At 37.6% G+C, this 23,321-nt stretch overlaps 1 protein-coding gene across 1 annotated transcript in view; it reads left to right on the forward strand.

Annotated features, from left to right (window-relative positions):
• The window catches only part of LOC123718238 (putative U5 small nuclear ribonucleoprotein 200 kDa helicase), a 49,480-nt gene that overhangs the window by 7,767 nt on the left and 18,392 nt on the right, over positions 1-23,321 (forward strand). Inside the window, exons 11-28 of the mRNA XM_045674716.1 lie at positions 7,144-7,277; positions 8,061-8,258; positions 10,087-10,231; positions 11,278-11,414; positions 12,231-12,337; positions 13,097-13,214; positions 13,287-13,384; positions 14,007-14,169; positions 14,899-15,076; positions 16,050-16,211; positions 16,293-16,428; positions 16,940-17,171; positions 18,326-18,503; positions 19,526-19,632; positions 20,461-20,685; positions 22,046-22,227; positions 22,758-22,938; positions 23,088-23,230. Of these exons, the coding sequence (XP_045530672.1) occupies positions 7,144-7,277; positions 8,061-8,258; positions 10,087-10,231; positions 11,278-11,414; positions 12,231-12,337; positions 13,097-13,214; positions 13,287-13,384; positions 14,007-14,169; positions 14,899-15,076; positions 16,050-16,211; positions 16,293-16,428; positions 16,940-17,171; positions 18,326-18,503; positions 19,526-19,632; positions 20,461-20,685; positions 22,046-22,227; positions 22,758-22,938; positions 23,088-23,230 (2,824 nt within the window). The remainder of the gene's footprint in view (positions 1-7,143; positions 7,278-8,060; positions 8,259-10,086; positions 10,232-11,277; positions 11,415-12,230; positions 12,338-13,096; positions 13,215-13,286; positions 13,385-14,006; positions 14,170-14,898; positions 15,077-16,049; positions 16,212-16,292; positions 16,429-16,939; positions 17,172-18,325; positions 18,504-19,525; positions 19,633-20,460; positions 20,686-22,045; positions 22,228-22,757; positions 22,939-23,087; positions 23,231-23,321) is intronic.

Here is a 23,321-nt window from a genome sequence, read left to right on the forward strand (position 1 = left end):
GTGAATCTTCTTCTCAAATGAATGACTACGAAGGTAAGAGCCCCAAAAGATGATCATGTACCAGTATATGATCACTCCATGTATTTGTATATCCATATTCACACTGTATACGTTACGCGACAATTCTAATACGTAAAGTACACATGTCAGAAGTGGATCTTCTTCTCAAATGAATTACTACGAAGGTAAGAGCCCCAAAAGATGATCATGTACCAGTATATGATCACTCCATGTATTTGTATATCCATATTCACACTGTATACGTTGTGCAACAGTTCTAATACGTAAAGTACACATGTCAGAAGTGAATCTTCTTCTCAAATGAATTACTACGAAGGTAAGAGCCCCAAAAGATGATCATGTACCAGTATATGATCACTCCATGTATTTGTATATCCATATTCACACTGTATACGTTACGCGACAATTCTAATACGTAAAGTACACATGTCAGAAGTGGATCTTCTTCTCAAATGAATTACTACGAAGGTAAGAGCCCCAAAAGATGATCATGTACCAGTATATGATCACTCCATGTATTTGTATATCCATATTCACACTGTATACGTTGTGCAACAGTTCTAATACGTAAAGTACACATGTCAGAAGTGAATCTTCTTCTCAAATGAATTACTACGAAGGTAAGAGCCCCAAAAGATGATCATGTACCAGTATATGATCACTCCATGTATTTGTATATCCATATTCACACTGTATACGTTGTGCAACAGTTCTAATACGTAAAGTACACATGTCAGAAGTGAAACTCCTTCTTGAATGAATTACTACGAAGGTAAGAGCCCCAAAAGATGATCATGTACCAGTATATGATCACTCCATGTATTTGTATATCCATATTCACACTGTATACGTTACGCGACAATTCTAATACGTAAAGTACACATGTCAGAAGTGGATCTTCTTCTCAAATGAATTACTACGAAGGTAAGAGCCCCAAAAGATGATCATGTACCAGTATATGATCACTCCATGTATTTGTATATCCATATTCACACTGTATACGTTACGCGACAATTCTAATACGTAAAGTACACATGTCAGAAGTGGATCTTCTTCTCAAATGAATTACTACGAAGGTAAGAGCCCCAAAAGATGATCATGTACCAGTATATGATCACTCCATGTATTTGTATATCCATATTCACACTGTATACGTTACGCGACAATTCTAATACGTAAAGTACACATGTCAGAAGTGGATCTTCTTCTCAAATGAATTACTACGAAGGTAAGAGCCCCAAAAGATGATCATGTACCAGTATATGATCACTCCATGTATTTGTATATCCATATTCACACTGTATACGTTACGCGACAATTCTAATACGTAAAGTACACATGTCAGAAGTGGATCTTCTTCTCAAATGAATTACTACGAAGGTAAGAGCCCCAAAAGATGATCATGTACCAGTATATGATCACTCCATGTATTTGTATATCCATATTCACACTGTATACGTTACGCGACAATTCTAATACGTAAAGTACACATGTCAGAAGTGGATCTTCTTCTCAAATGAATTACTACGAAGGTAAGAGCCCCAAAAGATGATCATGTACCAGTATATGATCACTCCATGTATTTGTATATCCATATTCACACTGTATACGTTACGCGACAATTCTAATACGTAAAGTACACATGTCAGAAGTGGATCTTCTTCTCAAATGAATTACTACGAAGGTAAGAGCCCCAAAAGATGATCATGTACCAGTATATGATCACTCCATGTATTTGTATATCCATATTCACACTGTATACGTTACGCGACAATTCTAATACGTAAAGTACACATGTCAGAAGTGGATCTTCTTCTCAAATGAATTACTACGAAGGTAAGAGCCCCAAAAGATGATCATGTACCAGTATATGATCACTCCATGTATTTGTATATCCATATTCACACTGTATACGTTACGCGACAATTCTAATACGTAAAGTACACATGTCAGAAGTGGATCTTCTTCTCAAATGAATTACTACGAAGGTAAGAGCCCCAAAAGATGATCATGTACCAGTATATGATCACTCCATGTATTTGTATATCCATATTCACACTGTATACGTTGTGCAACAGTTCTAATACGTAAAGTACACATGTCAGAAGTGAATCTTCTTCTCAAATGAATTACTACGAAGGTAAGAGCCCCAAAAGATGATCATGTACCAGTATATGATCACTCCATGTATTTGTATATCCATATTCACACTGTATACGTTACGCGACAATTCTAATACGTAAAGTACACATGTCAGAAGTGGATCTTCTTCTCAAATGAATTACTACGAAGGTAAGAGCCCCAAAAGATGATCATGTACCAGTATATGATCACTCCATGTATTTGTATATCCATATTCACACTGTATACGTTGTGCAACAGTTCTAATACGTAAAGTACACATGTCAGAAGTGAATCTTCTTCTCAAATGAATTACTACGAAGGTAAGAGCCCCAAAAGATGATCATGTACCAGTATATGATCACTCCATGTATTTGTATATCCATATTCACACTGTATACGTTACGCGACAATTCTAATACGTAAAGTACACATGTCAGAAGTGGATCTTCTTCTCAAATGAATTACTACGAAGGTAAGAGCCCCAAAAGATGATCATGTACCAGTATATGATCACTCCATGTATTTGTATATCCATATTCACACTGTATACGTTGTGCAACAGTTCTAATACGTAAAGTACACATGTCAGAAGTGAATCTTCTTCTCAAATGAATTACTACGAAGGTAAGAGCCCCAAAAGATGATCATGTACCAGTATATGATCACTCCATGTATTTGTATATCCATATTCACACTGTATACGTTGTGCAACAGTTCTAATACGTAAAGTACACATGTCAGAAGTGAATCTTCTTCTTAAATGAATTACTACGAAGGTAAGAGCCCCAAAAGATGATCATGTACCAGTATATGATCACTCCATGTATTTGTATATCCATATTCACACTGTATACGTTACGCGACAATTCTAATACGTAAAGTACACATGTCAGAAGTGAATCTTCTTCTCAAATGAATTACTACGAAGGTAAGAGCCCCAAAAGATGATCATGTACCAGTATATGATCACTCCATGTATTTGTATATCCATATTCACACTGTATACGTTGTGCAACAGTTCTAATACGTAAAGTACACATGTCAGAAGTGAATCTTCTTCTCAAATGAATTACTACGAAGGTAAGAGCCCCAAAAGATGATCATGTACCAGTATATGATCACTCCATGTATTTGTATATCCATATTCACACTGTATACGTTGTGCAACAGTTCTAATACGTAAAGTACACATGTCAGAAGTGGATCTTCTTCTCAAATGAATTACTACGAAGGTAAGAGCCCCAAAAGATGATCATGTACCAGTATATGATCACTCCATGTATTTGTATATCCATATTCACACTGTATACGTTGTGCAACAGTTCTAATACGTAAAGTACACATGTCAGAAGTGAATCTTCTTCTCAAATGAATTACTACGAAGGTAAGAGCCCCAAAAGATGATCATGTACCAGTATATGATCACTCCATGTATTTGTATATCCATATTCACACTGTATACGTTGTGCAACAGTTCTAATACGTAAAGTACACATGTCAGAAGTGAATCTTCTTCTTAAATGAATTACTACGAAGGTAAGAGCCCCAAAAGATGATCATGTACCAGTATATGATCACTCCATGTATTTGTATATCCATATTCACACTGTATACGTTACGCGACAATTCTAATACGTAAAGTACACATGTCAGAAGTGAATCTTCTTCTCAAATGAATTACTACGAAGGTAAGAGCCCCAAAAGATGATCATGTACCAGTATATGATCACTCCATGTATTTGTATATCCATATTCACACTGTATACGTTACGCGACAATTCTAATACGTAAAGTACACATGTCAGAAGTGAATCTTCTTCTCAAATGAATTACTACGAAGGTAAGAGCCCCAAAAGATGATCATGTACCAGTATATGATCACTCCATGTATTTGTATATCCATATTCACACTGTATACGTTGTGCAACAGTTCTAATACGTAAAGTACACATGTCAGAAGTGAATCTTCTTCTCAAATGAATTACTACGAAGGTAAGAGCCCCAAAAGATGATCATGTACCAGTATATGATCACTCCATGTATTTGTATATCCATATTCACACTGTATACGTTGTGCAACAGTTCTAATACGTAAAGTACACATGTCAGAAGTGAATCTTCTTCTCAAATGAATTACTACGAAGGTAAGAGCCCCAAAAGATGATCATGTACCAGTATATGATCACTCCATGTATTTGTATATCCATATTCACACTGTATACGTTACGCGACAATTCTAATACGTAAAGTACACATGTCAGAAGTGAATCTTCTTCTCAAATGAATTACTACGAAGGTAAGAGCCCCAAAAGATGATCATGTACCAGTATATGATCACTCCATGTATTTGTATATCCATATTCACACTGTATACGTTGTGCAACAGTTCTAATACGTAAAGTACACATGTCAGAAGTGAATCTTCTTCTCAAATGAATTACTACGAAGGTAAGAGCCCCAAAAGATGATCATGTACCAGTATATGATCACTCCATGTATTTGTATATCCATATTCACACTGTATACGTTGTGCAACAGTTCTAATACGTAAAGTACACATGTCAGAAGTGGATCTTCTTCTCAAATGAATTACTACGAAGGTAAGAGCCCCAAAAGATGATCATGTACCAGTATATGATCACTCCATGTATTTGTATATCCATATTCACACTGTATACGTTGTGCAACAGTTCTAATACGTAAAGTACACATGTCAGAAGTGAATCTTCTTCTCAAATGAATTACTACGAAGGTAAGAGCCCCAAAAGATGGTCATGTACCAGTATATGATCACTCCATGTATTTGTATATCCATATTCACACTGTATACGTGCTAATGATGATATACATATATAAAAATCTACGTTTACCGCACAAGTATTACGTAACGAATGTTTTTCCTCTTGCAGAATGTTAAGACGCGGGGCGGGGATTTAATTACGCTTTATTGATAATATTAAGTTCGACTTTCCAGTACTTTACACTTTCCATGATTTACTATTGGATACAGAAACGTGACGGCCGCGTTTCATGGGGGGTGGGGGGTCAAGAATCTCCAAAAATTACGTGACGCAATACTTGAACGCTCCCTAAGACGCTATGCGACAGAATTGCCATCTAAACTACGAAAGGAATACATCCACCAACAGCGTGTATTTTTCTCGATCTCCCTTTCTCACTCTCTCAATCTTCCTCACTATAGCTCTCTCCCACCTCTCGCTCCATGACACTGTGTGTGATGTGACGTTCGCTCTATTTCACTCTCTCGATCTCTCTCAATTACTCTAGATTCATGGCAATTTCCTTCATTCTATGTTCGTCCTTTCTCACTCCCTCTCAATCTTCCTCACTATAGCTCTCTCCCACCTCTCGCTCCATGGCACTGTGTGTGATGTGACGTTCGCTCTATTTCACTCTCTCGATCTTTCTCAATTGCCTGCTCCCTACTCTAGATTCATGGCAATTTCCTTCATTCTATGTTCGTCCTTTCTCACTCCCTCTCAATCTTCCTCACTATAGCTCTCTCCCACCTCTCGCTCCATGGCACTGTGTGTGATGTGACGTTCGCTCTATTTCACTCTCTCGATCTTTCTCAATTGCCTGCTCCCTACTCTAGATTCATGGCAATTTCCTTCATTCTATGTTCGTCCTTTCTCACTCTCTCTCTCCCTTTTTTACGGACGTTTCGTTTGTAAAAAAATTACGCTCATGCGCCTAAAGAAGTTTCAGTTCAAAAATCACGTGTATTGATACAGCCGTCTCGATCGCTTGACTATTGAATATAATTAGACATAGACATAACATTTATTATTAACACACACACACACACACACACACACAGAAACACATCAAATAATGATAAAAAAAATAATAATACAGAGATAACAATTATTTTTCAAGAAAATGGTTTAGTTGCGTAATGCGTGTGTGCTGTGGTTGTAATTGGCCCTGGCTCAGCATTATGCTGAGGAGCGGAGTTGTTCCACAGCGCTGGTCATTCCGCCAGAGACCACAGTAGCTAGTTTGCGCCTCAGTCGCAAAAAAGAAGAATCTACTAATACTTAGTAGAAACAAATAATAATAATAGTAGAAGTTAGTAGTGTAAGCAAAGAAGAAAAAAAATGTAAATAAAATAAATTCATTCCTGAGGTCGTAGGTTCGATCCCCGACTGTGCACCAATTTAACATTCGCAACTGTGAAGGAAAACATCGTGAGGAAACCGGCTTTTCTTAGCCCAAAAAAGTCGTGAGTCAGGCACAGAAGGCTGATTACCTACTTGCATATTAGATTAACAAGTGATCATGAAACAGATACAGAATCTGAGGCCCAGACCTCAAAAGGTTTTTATCTAATTACATATTTATGTGTGAATTCACAGTCGCGATATTGTGTATATTATATACTTTGGCATAGTGTAAAGCCACGAAGATCAGGCTCGTGAAGACTCTTATATTCCCCATATTTCTGTACGCGGCCGAAACGTGGACCTTGCGAGAAGTGGAAAGACAGAAAATAGACGCTCTAGAAATGTGGTGCTGGAGGAGAATGCTTGGGGTTTCGTGGACCGAGTTTCGTACAAATGTCTCGATACTTCAAGAACTCGGTATTAAGCAGCGTTTATTTTTAACAGTACAATCTCGTATCCTTACATTCTTCGGACACGTATCTCGGCGTAGTGTTCAGTCCATAGAACGCCTTGTCGTCCAGGGGAAGATAGAAGGCACTAGACCGCGCGGAAGGTCACCTACGCGTTGGACTGACCAGATCAAGTCTGCCGAAGGAAGTTCACTCAATGAGTGTAGCAGCATGACCACTAATAGGCAACGATGGCGAAACGTCGTGAAGCGCATCACACCTGCTCCTTTGATTACCACTACTACATAGCGATCACGACCGCTCTGTCAAGAGTGTACCGGATAAGAAGAAGAAGTCTATATTTCTGTAATAAATAAATATATGATATTTTAGGAAATAACTTTTTTTTTAAATATTATCAGGATATGAAGAAGTTCACGTGCCAGCGTTGAAGCCGAAGCCTTTTGAAGAGGATGAGACGTTGGTGGCGATTGAGAAGTTGCCGAAGTATGTGCAGCCGGCCTTTGAGGGTTTTAAAACGTTGAATCGTATTCAGGTGAGTGATTTACGTTAATTAACGTAGGATAAGATATCGTTGTGTTTAATTTAAAAGAATGTTCGTTTTCGTTTAGTGAAATAGATCACAACTACCATAAATATAGTTTTTGGTTTAGATTGTAATTCTATCAAATAATCATTAAATGCGACAGTTTAAAACTAAATAAAGACCGTTAATATATATGTAATATTGCCGCCAAGAGTGGATTCATTATCACGTTCTGGACATTCGTCGAAATTGCCGTAGTAAAGTGTCGTCCGTAATTATGTTTAAACAGTGAAACAATCGTAAAACGCTTAGTTATAAATAACTATTTACACTTAATACACATCAATGATTTAATGGTGGAATAGGAATGCAAAAAGCTTCCATTTGGTATTTACAGTCGAAACCGTTGAACGGCTTCGTTTAGAACGACGTTCCGGTTATATTGACTTCGGCTGAATTCCATGTATTAGGTACTTAACAACGTCTTTGGCTGTTACGACCAAATTATAACAGATTTTGACTATATATGTTTGTATATGTAATGTATTTTGTATCCTAATAATGATAGTATTACCTATTATTGTTTCTGAAAAAATCTAATATCTTATTAGATTATCTCGTACATATAGTTTGGCCTCACCTAGTACGATCGCTGTTCATTTATAGTAATACTATTTTTTATATAGGCCTTATTATATGTGTGTGTAAAAAATAGATTTCGCTTTTACGACTTTGTTCCCCCGGGGCAAGCGAACTTAAAATCTTAATTTTTGATTCCAATCCGTCTTTCAGAGTCGCATATCAAAGGCGGCCCTTGAAACGGATGAGAATCTACTAGTCTGTGCTCCAACCGGTGCTGGTAAAACCAACGTGGCCCTGCTGACGATTATGAGGGAGGTGGGGAAACACGTCAACGATGACGGAACTGTCAATGTCAACGATTTTAAGGTTATCTATGTGGCCCCAATGCGGTCTCTTGTGCAGGAGATGGTAAGTTGTATTTTTTGTTGTTTTGATTTTGATGAATTGTGTAAAGATTTTAAAACTGCGTGTACTAGAGACGTAAGAAGTGAAATTTCTTTATGACCTTATTTTACGAAAAATGATCTACTATATGCAACTTTACAGAAATTGATTCAATAAAGTTAAATTAGATAAAGTTTAACAAAAGGCTTTTATTATCATAGACACGAATACAAATAATACAATTATTTCATTTTACCTTGTTACTACAAAGATTATTACAGAATTTCATTAATTGTAATAGAATTATTACTATCATTGTTATCGTTATTATATATTTTTGTTATTAATGGCCGCGTAACGGAAAAAAGTGACGGTTAAATTCTTTTCCAAAGCCGATAAAGAAGTTTCACTTCAATAAATGGAAAGTTAAATAAAATGTTTGGTCTGTGCTTTTAATGTATTGTTGATGCATTTTCGTTGAGATAAAAGTTGATCTGTGTCCATCGGCATATCTATCAGACGCCTTGAAATCTTTCATTAGTAGAACTTGAGCCCCATGGCCCAAGTTTAAAAGAACAAATTCATATAAAAGCTATGAGTGATATAAGAACATTGTTGTTGCGTTATAACTAAGGTCTATATGCAAGTATGGTCCCCGCGGACTTCGTTACTCTTAAATACTTAGCCGTTTGATACACATAAACATGGTACATTTTGCTTTGCTACCACAGTGACTTCGGTTTTCTGGAATGAAAAGTTTTTAGGTTTTTCCGTGATTTTTGTCTCTATATAAACCTCTGTATTCAAGTCATATGTATTTATTAACTAATAAAAATAGGGGTTCGTCGTAGGGGGGGTGAAAATTTTGGGTTGTATGTATTTTTGTATGTTGTATTATAGAAAAATATTGCTGGACCACTCTTAACATCTATGCAAACAAAATTTCACGAAATTCCGTGGAGCCATTACGGAGGAGTTTCATTACAAATACGAGAATGTTATATATTTGATCTTAATCTACATAGTAGTAATAATAAAAAGTTAAAACTCGTGGTAGACCTTTAATGCGGGTAGTTCCTAGCTGTATCTTCTAAATTAATTATTTTAAACTAAGTTTCTCTTGGCTGTTCCAATAAAAAAAATCTTTATTTGACTCAAAAAACATTATATTTTGTACTTACATTCTAAAGGTTGTAAACATACAATAGGCAACGAAACGTTGTACATACATATATACAATATTCATTTTGATTAACATAATATACTTCTATGAGCACTAGCGTTTAAACTAGGCCTAGCCTGTATTTTAAACGCTAAATCCTTGCAGTGTCAATAAGAAATTGGTTAAGTTGTTTGTTATAAGATGTTTATAAATTTTATTGTTTATTAAACTAAATGAGGGTAGAATCTATTTAAGTTGTTGCAATGGGTTAGACCGTAGTCTGAACTTCGATAAAGATTTTAAAGTCTTGTGGATGAGAGATTTGAATACGAGATATGAATTTAGTGTTTATTTAGGTAATTTATTGTTAAGATTTTCTATTTAAATTAATATTAATAAAAATAATATAATAATTAATTAAATACACGTGAAGAATAAGTAAAATAATGAATATTCAATGAATTACATAAGTCTTTCAAAACAATTTTTTCTGCGGGTATTTGCAATCAGTCAGTCTCTTAAAGCGTGTCTTGTCCTGCGCAAGAAGCAGCAACTCTTGCGCACACCGTTACGAAGCCATAACGATCATTTTCTTCTACCAACGGCGTTTACCATGGGTCTCCACGATTCCTGGATATTGGCCGTCTTATATTTTTATTTAAAAGTATTTTTACTTATTATATGTTTTAGGTGGGAAATTTTAGCAAGCGTTTAGCCGCGTACAACATGAAGGTGTCAGAGCTGACCGGAGACCATCAGCTTACGAGGGAACAGATCGACGCCACGCAGCTGATCGTGTGCACGCCGGAGAAATGGGACATTGTTACCAGGAAAGGTGAGGAGCAGCAGCAGTTTCACTAGTTTTTCCAGGTCTTAAAGGGGCTCACACTTGCGAGCCTTTTGGCACGAGTGTCCATAGGGCTGTAGTATCACTCTACATATGGAGCTGTTGCTACTTTTTGTTTTTTTATTTGTATGATAAAGTTGTTATTTTCTTTTTACTTTCTATTTTTAATGTATCATCTTTTTAGTTTAGTTTTTTTAGTTGTTTTAGTTGGTTCAGTTAGTTTTAGTTGTTTTTTTTTTCTTCCTTTTTAGTTTTGTCTTAATAACTGTGTATAACATGTATTTTTGCACTACTTGCCTATCTTATGTAATTTAATACATTTCTTTACTCACAGAGGTTGCCTGGAAGAGATCGCTCGAAAGCGATAAGGCTGCCAGTTGCTCTCCTTTTGATTTAATTATGTTCATTTTTTTTATATTGTAGTGTAACGAAGTGTTAATAAATAAATAAAAAGTTTACAGAAGAGATGTTAAACTGTTGCTAAATTTACGTTTACTACCAGTTCGCGAGTTCCAGGGCGTAGGCAAGAAGAACTGGCAAGAAACACTTCGCCCCTCTTTTTAGTCGCCAAGTTTTGAGTCATACAAATTGTTTGAACTGGTGCAAATCAATCTTTTGAATGATCGGCATAATTATACAAATCTTTATTGATTAATTTACGTTTAACGAGAGTTAATATATTTCTGGTTGGGATCGTGAATTTCTCCTTTGATTAGTTTTTAAGAGCACGTAAAAATGTTTCAGCCTGCTAAAAACGATTTTAGCCAGAATTTTTTGGTATCTGGTAGAGCGCTTCTTGAAACATTCATAAATCACATTTCAGCCTGCTGAACTTGTCTTGGAATGTATTTTTTTTCAGAGATAGACCTAATCATATATGTAATAATAAATACACTACGTATATAAGTGTATGTATAGTGTCCGCGCTCGTCAATAAGAACTTTTACGTCCGTAAACGTGTAAAAGTTCCCAGTTTCATATCAGTAGTGGGCGTGGCGTTATCGGACTTTGATACGGAGCTTTGTAAATTGCAGGTGGCGAGAGATCGTTCACAAATCTGGTTCGTCTCATAATCATTGATGAAATCCATCTGTTACACGACGAGAGGGGTCCGGTCTTAGAAGCCCTAGTTGCCAGAACGTTGAGGACAGTTGAACAAACACAGGAAGAGGTAACCTTGGAGCATCGTAATAATTTCATCTTAAATCCTGTATATTTCGTCCTCCTCTCCCCCCTCTCCTCTTCCTCCTGACTTATCCACCTTCTAAATGTTCCTCTTTTTCGTTTATTTTCCTTGGGTACCAGTTTTGTCCTTTGTTGCTCCACTTTTCTGGTCCTCTTACCAAATATCCATGTGTCTTCAAGTCAACGGCGAGCTTCCAAAAAATGGTGTGTGTACTAGTGTACACACGTAGGAAGTGAAACTACTTTATGACCTTATTTTACGAAAAATTATCTACTATATGCAACTTTACAGAAATTGGTTAAATAAAGTTTAACAAAAGGCTTTTATTGTCATAGACATGAATACAAATAATACAATTATTTCATTTAACCTTATTACTGCTAAGATTCTTACAGAATTTCATTAATTGTCGTTATTATATATTATTGTTATTAATGGCTTCGAATCAACCATGGTAGGGACGAGAAAAAGATGGCGCGTAACGGTAAAATGTGACGCGTAACCGGAAAATGTGACGGTAATTTTTTTCCAACGCCGATAAAGAATTTTCACTTCAAAAAACTAACATATTGACTAACTAACTTCAGGGTGTCGCAAGGTAACGCTCCAACAGAAATATAACTTCAAAAACTTGGACAAAAACCGCAGGGCTTGTAAAATCTGAACCAGTGGCGCTACAACCTTTTAGCTCTGCGCCTCAGATTGTAAATGTGTATATGTTCCGTGATTTCTAATAGGCGATCGGCCGTCTGTGCCTTATCACTTTATATTTTATTCAAAGACAATTCTCTTTTAATACAGGTTCGTCTGATAGGATTATCAGCCACGTTGCCGAACTATACAGATGTAGCTGCGTTTTTACGCGTGAAACCGGAAAAAGGATTGTTTTATTTCGACAACTCTTTCCGGTAATTATTGAATATTTTAGGCATTTATTAGTATGTGAAAAACGAAAAAAAAAAATTGTGTGGATATCTCAAAAACTACTGAACTGATTTTGATGGAATTGTTGTGTAAGTTGATTGGATTTGAATGTACATTTGAAGAATTGTGTTCATAGCCATATGTTGTTTAAAATTGTGTATCAAGTCGATATGATTCATTGTTTTCGAGGAATCTGTTGACAAACAAAGCCATAAATATCAAACACTACCTGACCCGACAGCTGTCCTGTCTTAACTATGAATATTGATTTCGAATTGGTATAATTAACTAAAAATGCTTTATGATAACATTCTTTGTTTGTTTTTCTGGCGTAGGTAGATAAATAGGTCTGTTTGTAACATTATTGATTAATGCCACAAACAATTAGCGACTGTAATTATTTTATATGTATTGTATCAATATAATAACTCTGACTAATTTTTCTTACATCCTCTTTGACGACATTTGCAGCAAGCATTGTGTCAATCTTATGTCAAACGCCGTAAGGTTATATAAAAAAAGTTCGAAATTTGCTATAGTAACAAAAGTATTCTTAAATTTTCTTAAATTTTCTAAATTTTTTCTTTCATAAGAATCTTCTCCTGACATTAACAAAGACAACAAAAAAAGAATTAGCGAAGTCGGTCCAGCCGTTCACGCGTGATGCCGTGACCAAGGGAAATAGGGATTTCATTTTTATATATTAAGCATTTCCTGTATGTATATTGTCAGTCTCTTTCCAGACCGGTAGCCCTCGAACAGCAGTACATTGGTGTGACGGAGAAAAAGGCACTCAAAAGATTCCAGGTCATGAACGATATCGTCTATGAAAAAGCTATGGAACACGCTGGAAGGAATCAGGTAATAACCAGGTAACAGTGTTAAGGTTTGGAATCGTGGATTTTTTTACGTAATTCTGTAACGTGTTTCCAGATCCTGGTCTTCGTACATTCTAGGAAAGAGACGGGGAAGACTGCGCGTGCGATTCGCGACATGTGTCTCGAGAAAGATACCTTGGGGCAGTTTCTTAGGTGAGCATTTGTGTTACAACCTTTTTAGGTCAGGGCCTCAGATTTCTGTATCTGTTTCCTGTCAATCTACTGGCAAGTAGGTGATCAGTCTTCTGTGACACACGCCGTCGTGTTGGGTCTAAGGCAAGTTGGTTTTCTCGTGATGATTTTCTTTCTGAACCTTCAATGCGGATATAGACAGTCCATTGGTGCACAGCTGAAGTTCAACTTCAGGGATGAGAGACGCAAGCTGAAGCCACTAGCCCAACACTGCTCCATGGAGTGGAGAGGAACAAACTTATTATCTCTGAACGAAATCCTCTCCATCCAAGGACGCATGAACTCTTTCTGTACCAATAGGTTCCCGTTAAAGGAAACCAGTGGCTCTGCAACCCTTGGTCTGACATTTTTGTGCTTCGTCATCGCTTCTTAATAGAAAGGAGGTGCCTTCTGGGCCTGATACGGGTCATGGAGTAAGGCATGTCTTTTACGAGCGTGTATTTGAACGTACGTAACGTACGAATTCCGTGCGAAGGTTGCACGTATACGCTGTTGCGTTAAAATTCCCTTAAGAATAGATTTTGTTTGTCAAATCTGTGTCAAAGCCAGCGGTCGTTTTTTTAATGGCATATAATTCCATCAGGGAGGGTTCAGCTAGTGTCGAAGTTCTACGTACTGAGGCGGAGCAAGTGAAGAATCCAGAGTTGAGGGAGCTGCTTCCGTATGGATTTGCAATACATCATGCTGGAATGAGCCGTGTTGATAGGACATTAGTGGAGGACCTGTTCGCTGATAGGCATATACAGGTATGTTGTGATGGAAGATTTCTGGCCGTAGAGTGTTAAAATTACTGTGTAAAGCGCGGATTCGGCCCCATATGGGGTACTGTCGTCAGCTCTGGGCGGGAGCCCTCCAGTACCAGCTCCTTGCGGCGGACTTATCCCTCTCAGAGCGGTTTGATCCCTTGGTGTAGAGATGTGGGGTCTGTCTGCATCTTCTACCGCATTCACCATGGAGACTGTTCAGGGGTGGTCTTCGGATTAATACCTGCAGTTTCATCATCAGTCAAGGCAGAATACAAAATACCATCCGTATGACCTCGACGTGCGTTCCACAACTGAGCGTTGCACTATTTGGAGCCAGTCCTTTGAAGTATTACCGAACCAATTCGACTTAGGGTCCTTCAAAGAGGATACCAATTCTTAAAAGGCTGGAAACGCATTCGTGAGCCTTCTGGCATTCTCAGTGTCCAATGGCGGCGGTATCACTTAACATAAAATGAGCCTCCTGCCCCCCGTTCTATGAGTACCAATTTATAAAAGGTCGGCAACACACTCGCGAGCCCTCTGCCATTGAATGTCGAATGGTGGCGGTATCACTTAACATCAGGTGAGCCTCCTGTCCCCTGTCCTATCAGTACAAATATTTAAAAGGCCGGCAACGCATTCACGAGCCCTCTAACATTGAGTGTCTATTGTTTTCTAAGTTAAGTGTTATGTCTATGTCCATAATAAAATAAATAATAAATACTTTAGGTCCTAGTGTCTACGGCCACCTTGGCGTGGGGTGTGAACCTACCAGCTCACACGGTAATCGTGAAAGGGACCCAGGTGTATAGTCCGGAAAAAGGAAGATGGACGGAATTGGGGGCTTTGGATGTCCTGCAGATGTTGGGGCGAGCTGGTCGGCCGCAGTATGATACGAAGGGAGAGGGTGAGTTTCTCTTTTCTCTATGAGTGAAAGGGATGCAAGAATGTTTGTAATGTACTTTGCTCTCTGTCTGTTTATTTTGGAGCGAAAGAGATGCATGGATAGGATGGAGAGAAATGTATTCGAATGTTGTTGGATATTATAGATGACTGAGGTCGTAGGTTCGATCCCCGGCTCCACCAATGGATTTTCTTTCTATATGCGCATTTAACATTAGCTCGAACGGTGAAGGAAAACATCGTGAGGAAACCGGCTTATCTTAGACCCAAAAAGTCGTGCGTCAGGCACAGAAGGCTGATCACCTACTTGTCAATTAGATTAACATATCTTGAAATAGATACAGAAGTCTGAGGCCCAGACCTAAAGAGGTTGTGGCCCCATTGATATTTTTAACTGTTTCATTTTTGTTTTATTTATTAACATAAATTATATATTACAATAACAAATACACATTATTAAATACTTGTGCTGTATGATGGTGTGGAAGTGAGGGTGTGTGTACATGTGTGCTCATGATGCAGGTGATATATCATTTTGGATTCTCTTAATATTGTATTTATTAACAAGTTGTTGTTATTGACTTTGTTAAAAATTGAAATGTAACAATTGTGTTATGTAGTTATTATCAAGTCATAAATAAAATCATTAATATGACGAATAGAAGAGACCAACCAGCCCACGCCAGGAATTCCAGAGGTTTCACTTTTTGTCTTTTCTATTATTTCAAGAATACCACAAAGTCAAAAAAACTTATGAACGTCAAAAAAGAAATATACATTCTTCTAATTTTACATTTACTGCCAGTTCTCAAATCAAGGTCGTAGAACGGAAGAGAAGATCTGGCAGTCAACTCTCTGCCACTCTTTTTGATCGCCATTTTTTTTGTTTTACACAGTTTGTAAGGAGTTGCATTACGTTATTTTCTTAAAAGACGACTTTATTTCTCCTTTATGACTCCAAAAACCTTTTCTTCCAGGTATTCTAATCACAAACCACTCAGAACTTCAGTATTACCTATCGTTACTCAACCAACAGCTGCCGATTGAGTCCCAAATGATTGCCAAGTTACCTGATATGTTGAATGCTGAGATTGTCCTGGGTTCGGTACAGAGCGTCAGGGATGCTGTCACATGGCTTGGTAAGAAAATTTTCAATTTGAGTATTTCTCCAATCCATCGATACCAACATCTTTATATATTATATTATAACGCTTTTCTAGGGTACACTTACCTCTATATACGAATGCTTCGCCAACCAGCCTTATACGGAATCCAAGCGGATAAGATGAAGGATGACAACCTTTTGGAGTTACACAGAGCTGACTTGGTCCATACGGCCGCTGCTTTGTTGGATAAGTGAGTAGTGTCAGAAATTTTATAGGAGGGTAGATTTTAAAAGCTGTGCGTGCTACCCACATACCTTATGTCTGGGTTTAATGGACTTTTTTGTCTATTTAACACGCTCGTACGAAGGAAAACATCGGAAAACTGGCATTAGAATCAAAAAGTTGTTTGGCATGAAAGAACAGACTTGTCTATTATACCAAAAAATATCCCGCAATAGATAAAGATATTTGGCAATGCAAAGGGTTATTATAACACAAAAATAACAGTACACCGCTAACCGTATTATAAAAAAGTGTGACAGCAATTAAGTTGAGATGGAAAAGTTTTTTGAGGGTAGTTGTAATTTTTTTTGAGGGTAGTCGTAATTTTTTTTCCCGACAAAATTAAACTTCATAACAGTATCTGCCACGTAAATGTACATAACGTTACATACTTGGGGGGGGGGGGGGGGGATTATAATAATTTTGGCTAAACTGGGGGGAGGGGAAAAAAGGTTGGGTTGATTTGTTCTATATTTCAGGGCGGGTCTAATTAAATACGAGAGAAAATCCGGACACTTCCAACCAACCGAACTCGGCCGTATTGCCTCGCATTTCTACTGTACATTTGAGACGATGCAGAACTACAATCAACTCCTCAAACCTACCTTGGGGGAGATTGAATTGTTCCGTGTATTCTCGTTATCAGGGGAATTCAAGCATATCAATGTCAGAGATGAGGAGAAGTTGGAGCTGCATAAGCTTATGGAACGGGTGAGTGAAAGTTCTGACATGCTTATTCTGGGTACAACGATGATTAAGAGGTCCTGTAATCTGATGTAACGTGAGAGGTGGTCTATTTGAGGGTAATTCAGGAGCCTGTATGCTAAAATATTTGTTAGTAGAAAAACAGTTGCTACTCGTAATATCACTTAACTTAACCAGTTTCTAAACAAAAGATGCTCTTTTTTTCTTCATCATGCTTTTAGGAAATTCCATCTTTTCAATTCGTTTAGGATCTCCGACTCCAAGCAATTGGCTACCTCCCTAACATCTTTTAAAACTCTTCTGAATAAACATTTCTTATATAATTCCACTTCTATATTCCACTCTACCTTCATATCCTATCCTGCTCAATTCTTTTGTATTGCATTGCGTGAATCCTTGAGAGTAGCTTTTAGTTTATATATATATATTTATATTTCTTTAATTAGTTTATTTCCCTTAACAGGGTTGTCTGGAAGACATCGCTTGCTAGCGATAAACCGCCGTTGCATTATTTATAATTTTCATGTATTTTGTGAAATGTCCTCATTTGTTGACCATCTATGTGATTGTAAACGAAATATGAGATTGTCTATGGCTGACCCTAGTCGTAGTTTCTGCTGATTTAAAATTAAAAAAATCGAAATCATTTATTCAGTAACACAGTGTACACTTACGAACGTCAATAAAGAAATACATTTCTAATCTAATTTTACATTTACTGCCAGTCCTCAAATCAAGGGCTTAGAACGGAAGAGAAGAACTGGCAATAAACTCTCCGCCACGCTCTTAAAGGAATTTGTTATAAATTAATTATTTTTAATGGTTTTGGTAATGAGTTCAACGAATACACATAATTAAAGTCAGGAGAAAAGTTGAAAATAGAACGGTTGACGAAGACTCTTTAAGAAATTCTTAAAAATATCACTTATTTGACTTAAAGTCCCACATGTGTACCATATATACCAGCATAGAATACCAGCCTGAAAGTCTTTTTGCTTTCACTCCAGGTCTTTCCTTTCGCCTTTACTGATACTTCGTTGTCAGGCCAGTTTTGGACGGCTACGTTTCCTTTAGTCTTGAGGATTCCGGTGGATAGCACCCAATTACTTCCAAAAAGTTATTTGGGAAGTTTTCCGTACTTATTTTTATGATATGTGCAGGTACCAATTCCAATAAAGGAGAGCATTGAAGAGCCGTCAGCAAAGATCAACGTGCTCCTGCAAGCGTATATCTCACAGCTGAAGCTGGAAGGGTTCGCCTTAATGGCCGACATGGTGTACGTCACTCAGTCCGCTTGCCGTTTGTTGAGAGCCATATTCGAAATTGTTTTACATAGAGGTACGTACAACACAGATTTGTGAATTTCTGTGCAAAACAGTATTGTCGTCAAAACAGATTATTTCTAGTTATTGCCGCGTTAATAATCGAAATGCTATTCATGTATTCATGTATTTATTTGCATTCCATAACGTTACAAAAGATGTTTATGAGGCTTAAAGCTAGGTACAATATTATGGACCCTGTTGGGGCACAGCAAAAGAAGGCATTACGAAACCTATATAACATAGCTAATAGCAACACAATTTAAAAGTATCACATAAAACTTCACACTCCAGGCTAGTACCAATTACATAGAATAACATTTTTTTATTTATTGAATTTTGTATATTTAGGGATTAATAATCATGAAATTAAGCTATATTTTTATCTTCTAGGTACTCATTAACGCTATAATAACATTTACGTATAAGAAGTTTTTTTAGTTTGTTTGTAAATATATGTATCTTTTTTTCATTTCTTAGTGTCTCCGGTAGTTTATTATAAATTTTGATTGACATGACTAGTGGGCTTGATGCATGTATTTGTAATCGGGAAGATGGTAGGTTTAGGCGTTTTTTGTGTCGAAGTGTATATCTTGTGTGTATGTCTTCGCGTGTGGTGTAAAATTCTTTGTGTGTATGGGCAAATTTACAGATTTCCAATATGTATAATGAGGGTAGAGTGATAATGTTTAGTTTTATGAAATGTGGTTTGCAGCTGTCTGTTTGTTCTATGTTAACTATGATCCGAATTAACTTTTTTTGAGTTAAACGATATATATACGGAATTTGTAGATTATAGTAAGGCTTTTGATTCTCTAAGACATTATTGGTATTTGGATGTCGCTAATAAATAATGGCATTGACAGTAAATATGTTGAAATTATAAAATAAATTTACAAAAAATTAACAGCGACAATCTGACTGAACAAAAACGGGGAGGAATTTCCTGTTAAAGAGGGGAGTTAAGCAAGGAGACACACTTGGTCCAAAACTGTTTACAGTCGTTATCAATTTGTAATGTTGAAATAAATTTCACAGGTTGGGCTCAGCTGGTGGACAAAACGTTGGCGTTATGCAAAATGGTGGACAGGCGAATGTGGCAGTCAATGTCACCGTTGAGGCAGTTTAGGAAAATGCCGGAAGAGGTATGTAGAATTAGTTGAAGTGGTTTCGAAAAATTACCGCATTTGGTGCGTGGAGCACTGGTCTGGTGGCTTCAGCGTACGGATCTGAACCCCGAGGAAGCTTCGATCTGCTGCTGGATGGACTGTCTATGACACTACAGTACTAGCTCGTACGGTGAACAAAAACATCCGTGAGGAATCCGGCGTTAATCGTTGTCAGTCACAGAAGAAATGGGAATATTTTTGTTTATAAAATGGGTGGGACAGGATGATCTTATGTTATGTGACATCGCCGCCCATGGACACTCAATGCCAGAGGGCTCGCGAGTGCGTTGCCGGCCTTTTAAGAATTGGTACTTATAGAACAGGGGTTAAACGGACAGAAGGCTTACCTAATGTTAACTGATATCGCCGCCCATAGACACTCAATGCAAGAAAGGTCGCGAGTGCGTTGCCGGCCTTTTAAGAATTTGAAATGATAAAACAGGGGGCAAATGGGGAGGAGGCTCACCTGATGTAAAATGATACAGCCGCCCATGGACACTCTCAATGCCAGAGGGCTTGCGAGTGCGTTGTCGGCCTTTTAAGAATTTGAAATGTTAGAACAGGGGGCAAACGGGAAGGATGCTCACCTGATGTTATGTGACACCGCAGCTCATGGACACTTTCAATGCTAGAGGGCTCGCGAGTGTGTTGCCGGCCTTTTAACAATTCGTATACTCTTTGAATATTAAGTGGAATTCGTTCGGAAATACTTAATGGGCAGTTGGTTCCACATAGTGGCGGTGCGCGGCTGTTTTTGTTGGTTTTAGTGGCAAAAATGAACGCGACTTAACACATTTATTCCAGGTGATAAAGAAACTCGAAAAGAAGAACTTCCCATGGGAGAAGTTGTACGAATTGGGACCGAACGAGATCGGCGAGCTGGTCCGAGCGCCGAAGCTCGGCAAAATGATTCACAAATACGTTCATCAGTTCCCCAAGTTGGAGCTATCGACGCACATACAGCCGATCACGAGGTCCACATTGCGGGTGGAGTTGACGATTACACCGGACTTTCAGTGGGACGAGAAGGTTAGTTAGAACTGGATGTTACAACCCTCGAACTTGGGAAGCAAATTCAGAAAAGGAGGAGGTCTCTCAATATTTTTGTCTATGACGATTCATAGACAGCTTGATTATTTTAGGTTGGCATGGAGACATCTCATGGGTTGTACTATTATAAGAGAACTAAGATCTGATGATGGGATCCCAGAGAAATCGAGGGAAACCTTCGAAAATGTGTTCAAAATTAAAAAATTATGAAACGATTCCTTCGAAAGTTTAAAATCTCTTTACAATAAAGTTAGGTTAATTTATTGAACTGAAACTTCTTTATCGGAGTTGAAAAAAAAATAACCGTCACATTTTACCGTTACGCGTCACATTTTACAGTTACGCGTCACATTTTACCGTTACGCGCCATCTTTTTCTCGTCCCTACCATGGTTGATTCGAAGCCATTAATAACAAAAATATATAATAACGATAACAATGATACTAATAATTGTATTACAATTAATGAAATTCTGTAATAATCTTAGTAGTGATAAGTTAAAATGAAATAATTGTATTATTTGTATTCATGTCTATGATAATAAAAGCCTTTTGTTGAACTTTATTTAACCAATTTCTATAAAGTTGCATATAGTAGATCAAAAAGGAAAAATAAGGTCATAAAGATGTTTCACTTCTTACGTGTGTACGTACACGCACACATTTTTTATTATATTATTTACAACGAAAGTTCGCTTGTTCTGCCATATATAATGGCGTGCATTTGTCTCAGGAATTTTACATTACTTTATCACATTAATAAAATATATTATAACTAATATTAATTATTATGTATTAATATTTTTTTCCAAAAGTTGTACAATTTTTTATAAACTCTAGTAGGAAGATTTTTTAATGTTTTTGATAACGACAAAAGTTGTTCTTCGTATACATTTAACCAGAATTTCTGACACGGCCAATTTCTCCCCGTCTACTTCGACAGTTGTCTATTCCCATACATAAAAATATTTATGCTTTTGTGAACGTATACGAACGAATACGGACGTTTCTTACGTACGTGATTATTTATTTACACATATAGCCATATTTAGCACATATTTACACTCATTGTCTATGCTTAATGCTCTATAAATATTGAATACGTTTATGTACTACTTTTGAGGGCTTTGCTTACTTTTGTTGACAAGTGGAAGGGGGGGGGGGGGGGATAAATTGCAGTAAATCTGCTTACGTACGTACTGGAACGGCCCCTTATACCTTGACACTTTCACCTAACAAAAGTCCATTGGTGTGGCCTGAATTCAATACACGACCTCAGGGTGGAGATGTGGGCTAAAACTGCTGTACAATCCCAAAAGTCCATGAAATTGTTGTTTCAGATCCATGGCCAATCGGAAGCGTTCTGGATCCTGGTTGAAGACGTAGATGGTGAGGTGATACTCCACCATGAGTTCTTCCTCCTCAAAGAGAAGTACTGCAAGGATGAACATCACGTTAAACTGTTTGTGCCGGTATTCGAGCCTCTACCCCCGCAGTACTTTTTGCGGGTAGTTTCTGATAGGTGAGATAAAGTTAAAAAAAAAGGTGATGGACATAATTAAGAATTAGTTTTTTTTTTAATAAATCCTTCGGCTTGATCGTATTCAACGAAGCGATTGCAATCCTCGACGACCAGTTACTTTCCGAGTGGATTCATCCCTTGGCGTTCCAGAGATGTGGGGTCTCTCTGCATCTTCTTCCGCATTTACCATGGAGAGTGTTCAGAGGAGTCGTTCGGATTAATACCTGCAGTTTCATCATCGGACGTCAAAGCAGAATACGAAATACCATCCGTATCACCTCCACGTCAGTTCCACAACTGAGCGTTACACTATGTGGAACCAGCCCATGGAAGTTATTTCGAATCATTTCGCCCATGCCCATGGGCATAACATTAGATCAACCTCCTGCCCGTTTGCCTGCTATTACATAAAAATAACTATATATATATATTTAATTCAATATTATATATATATATATATATATGTTATTATTTAATTACGCTTTTGGACAATAATATACTATGTTATATAACAATATAAAAAAATCCAGGTGGATAGCAGCAGAGACCCAGCTCCCAGTCTCCTTCCGCCACCTGATACTTCCCGAGAAGAATCTCCCTCCAACAGAGCTTCTGGATCTCCAGCCTCTTCCGATATCAGCTCTACGGAACTCCAAGTATGAAGAACTGTACTCGGAGACGTTTGACCAGTTCAATCCAGTTCAGACGCAGGTGAGTTAAACAAATGGTTTATTAAGCTAGTTCTTCAAGAAGAGAGCGTTCCAATTAAAGGCCGGCACGCACCGGTGAGTCTCCTCACCGTTCTTCCCGTTCTGGTTTTGTACTTTGCGTATTTGTCGTAAAGTGATTTATCATTCCAGGTGTTCAACGCGGTGTACAATTCGGATGACAACGTGTTCGTTGGCGCGCCTGGTGGCTCCGGAAAGTCTGTGGTTGCCGAGTTGGCCCTACTCCGATTGCTGTCCACTAACCCAGCTGGTAGAGCTGTATATTTGGTACCAAAGTAAGATTATTTCAATATTATTCACTGTTGGAATCAGCTAGTCAGTAGGGTTTCCAAATAAACTTCTGCAGGTCTTCAGTATGTATATTAA

Source organism: Pieris brassicae, chromosome 14, assembly GCF_905147105.1.
Source record: "Pieris brassicae chromosome 14, ilPieBrab1.1, whole genome shotgun sequence".
NCBI classification, from domain to species: Eukaryota; Metazoa; Arthropoda; class Insecta; order Lepidoptera; family Pieridae; genus Pieris; species Pieris brassicae.